Raw genomic sequence first — 6,893 nt, forward strand, 5'->3', positions numbered from 1 at the left:
TTTTTTTTTTTTTTTTTTTTTTTTTTTTTTTTTTACCATAAAAGCTAGGAACTTAATTTTTAAGAGAAAGCAGCAGATTTGACTCTGAGTTATCTCACCCACAAAACCCAATGCTGAGATGTGGTTCTACAATCTTTCCCAATAGTTCCTGCTTCAAAGGAAGTACTGCTAGAATCAGTATCGTAATTTACAGGGCAGATTCTGGCGCCCACAAAACTGACTGGGCAAACCCATTTATTTCTTTAAAAGGCCAGTTACAGAAAACAGTAACATGTTGAAGACTGAATCTCAAACAACTACTGTAAAGAGCCTTCAGGAGAGGGGATATCACATATCTTTAACCTGTGAGTCCACGACAGCTTACCTGTACTTAAGTGCTAAATATAGTTTAAAAAACAACTCAAATATTAACTTTATTTACAAAAGATTTTCTTTTTGTTACTTTAGCTCAGTTATATTCTGAGGCAGGACTTTTAGGAAAAGAAAAATCAAAAAGTTTAGTGCGGAATAGAACTAGGTGAGATTTTTTTAGCCAAATATATGTGTCAAAAAAAGCCAGATTCAAGATAACCAAAACTAGTTGTGAATTTGGCAAATAGTTTTCCAGGGGAAAAAACTGAAAGTTAATTTTTGTTAGGAGACGCATGATGGTACGTGGTATAGGGAATAAAAATACATATCATTCAGAAGAACTGTACACGATGAGGGCAAATCAGTGTTTCTAAGTAACTGAAACTGAACTCTCCACACTGACGTATGCAGAACAAAATAGTATTGGTCTGAATGCAGTTTTAATATCCCAAAGAGTGTTCGACCCACCAAGCCTCTCTAGAACTCAATTAAAAGTCACCTTCTCTTAGTTCTAGCACAGTTGGAAATATAAATTATTCAATCTGTTTTTACCACCCTCAAGGGATGGGTATACCTCATCTGTTATAAGGCATTCACTGTAAACACTTTAAAAGCCCACAATATGGCTTTAACATATTCACTGACAAATTATTTCTGAAAGGCAAGGACAGAAATCATCTGACAAAAACCAGGCTCCATTTACCCCTTTCAAAGATTATGCTTTAGGTATAGGTTTCTGTTTTTGGGGCAGCAAGAAAAGGGAGAGAGAAATGCTGATGCATTTCAGTGCACTCCTGTCAGTCAACTGTCACAGGACTTATTTTTCAGCCTCATCCATTATGAAAATTGGTGAATTATTAAAATTCTCACTCAAGTATCTAAGCTTCAACCAAATAACACAGGCTGTAATCCCAGGAGGGAGGTTGGCTATCCCATATTCTTGAGAAGTTCAACTGCTGGAGCCTGAATTCCCAAACTAAAAGCAGCAGTACTATTAAAGCAACAGTATTTTCAGTGTAAGTATAGGAAAGCTTCTAAATAAAATTATTTAAAAGTATTTTAAAGTACAACCTACACCCCTTTAAAAGTATGTCACTGAGAAGACATATTTTTTGAATCCTTGAGCAGTACCAACATCTTAGGGAACTAAAGCAAACAACCAAAAGCCACGAATGAATTTACTTGCCCCTTCCCATTAAAAAATGTGGTTTACTTTTTGCATCAAACTCATTTTACACAGCAAAGCCAGGCTGGTGAGCTTCATGTCCCAGTGGTCATCCCACAATAAAACGTTGCCACATTTGTGTTTCAAACAGTAGAGGTAATCTCTAAATTGCCCTGCAAAATGTTGATAGGAAAGCTGTTTTATACCAGTGTCGCCCAAACTTCAGTCCATGGAGTACAAAGCAATCCGTGGTTGCTCTGTGAACATCAGGCCCCGTGTGCCTTTAGAATGTTTCCAATTAAAAGTCTCAGTGATAAGGATGTGTTCTGGTCCACGAGAAAGTGAGAGCTGTTCCCAGATATTTTAAGCCAGTGAACCAACGTTTTAAACCAAGACCAGGGACACACAACACACTTATATCACTGATTTTAAGATGTAAGTGATGTTAAGGCAGACTGTACACAATGTCCAGCTCTACAACTTGTGTAACTTACTTATATCTGGAAAAATGAAGGGTAAGGCTGCACTGGTGTTGGTTACACCAATATGTGCACAGTGTTTTTGCAGATTATCCTGGGGTTTGCTCAGTTGCTACTTTCCCTCCACATACAAGCAATGTGCTTAACAGCTCCTAAATACCTGCAGCAAACATAGGATAGTTGCTCATCCATCCACTCCCGAGCTCAGTGTAATTTACCCTGGTGTACAAAATTGATGTAAATTAAACCAGTGTAAATGTACCATGTGTTCAGGCCCCGAGCCTAGATAACACTTGCCTTTAATTATATATTTAGTTACCTTGTTCTGACAAATGAGGCACATGCCTTTATCCCAACATCTTTCAATGCTTCCTGTCCACAGGACATAAAGGTGGCATGTTTCATTTTGTTCTGTGGTTTCAATTCTTCCATGGTACAAAGAGATCCTTGTCCTGTTTGGTTAGCACTACAAAATACAAAATCCCCATCCTTTCTCTCTGTAGCACGTCTTGACTGAAAATCTTCCCAGCTGTGCAGTTTGGGACACTGAAAGCTCATTTCCTTTCCTGATGAGGTTTCAACAACGTGGTTGTTTGCAGCAAAATCTTTGCACTGATTGAGTTTCATTTCTGAAATGAACAATGGAGTCTGCAAAAGGCTCATGTAAGCCTCAGCAAGTAACTTCCAATACCAAGGGTTAAAAGTATGCAAAGAGATTAGTTGCTGTAGACATGTGATCATTTCCTCAGTATTTTCCAGATTACAGTATATGGCAAACTGCAAGTTGAGTACAGTTGTTAAATGATCTGTGTTAGTTGCCCAATCCCTCTAGAAACAAAAGACAGCAGATTAAAAGCCAATATCAGAAAGAACTCAGTCCTCTGTAGCACGGAAATATAATTTTCAGAGCAAGTGATAAACATCTCTCTCCCAAGGCATCTTGTTTATGATATTCAATTAATTTTGGAAAAACTGTCCAGAATATTTTAATTCTGCTAAATCCATTAGGATAAAATGGTATAACCTATCTGCTGAATGGATTTCCCTTGGGGGTGCTTCATACCAACCTGAAAGACAGGCTGAGCCTTGAATTATCTAGTTTCATATACGGCCCCCCTCGGCCATATGCAAGTGACTTTTACATAAAATCAGCACTAGCAGTGGTGTCCAGAGTCTCTGGAACATTTTCCTTTTTGGAGTCAGAACTGTTCTTGGGGGAAGATATTTCTTTGAGGGTCAGTTTGGGAAGAGAACATTTGGAAATAAAAGCGGAACATAAACTGCGAGTGACACTTGTGACACGAAGATACTAATTGTACATTTACCATCCCTGTTGTTGCAGCCACTATCCCATTATGTTAATTCTGGCCTACAGAGCAGGCTGTGTAGACCTCTCCAGGACTACCTGCCCACACTGTGAGTGAGCTGCAATAGCTTTGTGGAGCAATGCCTTGGTTTCTAAAGAAAGCACATACCTACGGTGACACCTCCCTTCCAAGCACTGAGGTCACAGAGGGGTCTAATAAATGAAGAAAGTTTTTTCTGGAAAATGGCATATGCAGAAAGAGGACAGAGCCTGGCTATGTATGGGGGAAAGGATGCACAACTAACCAGTTTTTCTGCAATATCCAGAGCCTCCTGGTGCCTTCCTAGGTGAGCTAAACACCGAGCCTGGCCCTCCTGGACATCTCTTCTCATCGCAGTATTACTGGGAGGTAACAGCACCAGACAGCTAGAATATTCAGCCAGAGCTTTCTAGAAGGCAGTTTGCAAAAGTAAAAGTTAAATGAAAAAGCAATAGGAAACAGGGCTGAGCAGGAGTAAAATAATAATAATAAGGACAAAAAGCTACAACCAGAGGAATTTGAAGACCACACAAGGAAGACTCAGGTCAAGCCTCAAAACTACTGCTAAGTTACCAGTGAAGTCTACAGGGACTTAAGAGTGTCTGGGCATGCACAGGTCTGCTTGTGGGCATGCCTGGAACTGCTTAAGTCTTGCTTATGATGAGTATGTATGTATGCCATGCTCCTCCATCTCCCTCCCCTTCAGGTTTCACAAACACAAGGCACCTGTCTCATCAACAGGCCTGGGCCAACTGCACCAGGCCCCACACAAGGGACAGCCAGAGGAGAACCTTCCTTTTACCCAATAGCTCAGCCGTTAGGGTGCCAATGCCAGGAGAGGGAGACGGGTGTTTAAATCTCTCCTCTCACCTTGGGGATCTCAATCTGATTTTACCACCTCTCAGGTAAATCCCCTAAATCACCAAGTGAGGGGTTACTCTAGGGTAGGCTACTCTAAATGGCACCTGCTGGGGCTGCTCCACTTTGCAGAGAATGATTAAATATTCCTTGGACCAGAGAGGTGAGCCTGAGCAATAGTACTGTACAGCATGGTGATTAGGGCACTCACCAGGGCTCCAATTAGTATTTAAGTATTTCACAGCTAATCTGTACTGAAGCAGAGACTAGAATTTAAGTCTTTCCCCTTCCCCACTCCCCTCTTCTTATCAGTAGACCAGGGGTGTCAAATTCATCTGGCTTGGCAGGCCAGATGAGTAGCACAAATCCAGTCCCTGGACCAGATCTTGCCAACAGACCACCTCCCTCCCTGGATGTCAAGTTCCAGCACCCAGGGGGGCCCACTCTTGGACCCACACTGCATCTGATGCCAATTCTGGCCAGTCTGGGATGCCAGGCCAGTTGTGTGTGGCATGGGTCCCAGACTGGCTGCGGCAGGTGTCGCATGCTGCACAGCTCTTGAAGCAGCCACGCTGGGGCTGCCTGTGGCATGGGTCCCAGGCCCTGAATACATGGGCAGTCCAGCAAGTGCTATATGTGGCCTGTAGGACTGCCCTGGGATCCAGGAGCAGCACCTGGGGCAGGATGACATGGTCCCATGAGCCATATCGTTGATATTCCTGTAGGAGACTATATAGAGTACTGCTAGCCTCTCTCTCTCTGAATACCTCATTATTCAATACAAAAACAAGCAGAATGCTTGTGACAGGCAGAATTAAGAGCAACTCACCAGCATTTCTCCTGGATGGGAGCTGTTGGGACCTATCCCCTCTGGCAAACGAGGGAGGTGGCCCTGAGTAACTCACATTCTGGCCAAGTGCTCTAGCCCAATGGTTCAATCTTGTTAGATTCCTATTTGAAATCTCGTGGCTTATCTTGTGAATCACAGGCAGGTGTCTGTACACCTAACAGTGCTAAATATTGCATGACCCCCTGTGGCACGCTTGAAAGGATCTCATGGCACCCTAGGGTGCTTCTGTACCCCTGCCTGAGAATCACTGCTCTAGCCACAAAGCTTTGGCTAAAAGGTAGAACGTGCAGTGAGTTCCATTTAATGTTTGGAGCCCTATCCACTTAAGGGCTTATCTATTTTGAGTCTTATCTATTTGCCTCGAGGACCACAGAAACAGAGCTCTCTGTGTACAGAGTAAGATCGCACTTTGCCTTACAAGCCTGCTTAGCACTGGTAAAGCAAGGTACCTGAAAGGCTCGCTGCCGGTAGGCCAGATCACCGCAGAATTTCTTGGCAGTCAGAATTTCAACGTCATCCTTGCAATCTGATGCCTCACAAAACCACTGAAAACATAAAATAAAACGTTCAAGTATCTGCTGGAAAATGAACTGATGATTTTCACTTGGCTACTGTGAAAACAGCTAATGAAAAAAACTCTGTGTGTGGACTGAACTGAGAGGCTGATCTGCCATACTGGCCCTCCAGGTGCGCCCCATACTTAAAATCTCCATCACTAAAAATAAAAAGGCAGAATTGGGCCTAAGAGCACATGAGGCACACCCAAAGCTAACACTGAGCTAACTGCAAACACAGATGGCATGAGGGCGAATCAGCTCATGCAGACTCTGCTGGTGCTTCTGGTACCCGCATCAGCTCACGTGTGCCTGCCACATGGCGCAGCAAGTGGCACAGGCTTCGCTCCATCGTCCTCCGGCTGAGCCTAGGGAGACAAGAAGCCTATCAATCCCCTCCCCTCCGCCTGAGGCAGCGCTGGGCAGGCAGGGCAGCGCTGCGTGTCAGTGGGACCAGCTGGTCATCTTCCATGCCACGCTCCTACGACTTTCCCTGACAGACCACTGCCAACTCCCAAGTGTGCTCAAGGCCCCTGCAGCCACAGCTGAAGCAGGGCAGGGCCCCACGACCTGAAGGACATGAAGAAAAGCTAGAGGGAGCTTCATGGGGTTATCCCAAACCCTTGGACTGGGGAACCAGTGGGTTGAGAAAAAGATCGCTCAAGAAGGAGAGTTTTTCCTCCACAAATGTAAGTTTATTCAGCATATAAGAAATGCACTAGTTACTCTGCTTCACGTTGAGGTGATTAGACGGTTCGGAGCCGTGCTGGGACACTGAGGGACGTGTTCCAGGTGCCCTTCAGTCCTTTTAGCCCTTTGTTTTTAAACTGCTTTACACCTTCTGTTCTCTGCCTATTTATGACTTTGACAACTACTGGCTACTTATAAGATGCCGACACCACCCCTTCTTTACTGCTTTTTCTACAACCAGCCACGCATCAACACCCCCGTGCCACACGCACCCGGCCCTGCCTTTCCCATCGCACGTCGTCCCTCCCTGCCTTTCACCCCCGTCTCATTATGCTGCTGCTTGAACCGAACCCGCAGCTGCTCGCTCATCGGGGGCCAGGAGGACACCTCGTGACACCGAGCCGGGATTTTCCCGTTATGAGGGGGCAGCGTGGCTGCAAGCCGCCGGCCCTACGGGCTCCCACCAGGGCAGCCCCCGCGGGGCTCAGACAGACCGAAGACTGGTCCGGGAGGGCCAGGCCGCGGGGTCTGCAGAAACCCCCGGGGATCCCGGAGCCCCTCCCCCACCCCAGGTGACAGGCCTCTCCCCCCCACTGTCTC

General features: G+C 45.1%; 1 protein-coding gene across 1 annotated transcript in view; it reads right to left on the reverse strand.

Annotated features, from left to right (window-relative positions):
- The window catches only part of CUNH8orf76 (chromosome unknown C8orf76 homolog), a 9,190-nt gene that overhangs the window by 1,975 nt on the left and 322 nt on the right, over positions 1–6,893 (reverse strand). The window contains exons 2-4 of the mRNA XM_019528122.1: positions 5,499–5,594; positions 3,607–3,750; positions 2,315–2,823 (exon numbers count right to left, since the gene is read on the reverse strand). Of these exons, the coding sequence (XP_019383667.1) occupies positions 2,315–2,823; positions 3,607–3,750; positions 5,499–5,594 (749 nt within the window). The remainder of the gene's footprint in view (positions 1–2,314; positions 2,824–3,606; positions 3,751–5,498; positions 5,595–6,893) is intronic.

This window comes from Gavialis gangeticus, unplaced genomic scaffold (genome assembly GCF_001723915.1).
Source record: "Gavialis gangeticus isolate Ggan-Ray unplaced genomic scaffold, GavGan_comp1, whole genome shotgun sequence".
Lineage (NCBI taxonomy): Eukaryota > Metazoa > Chordata > Crocodylia > Gavialidae > Gavialis > Gavialis gangeticus.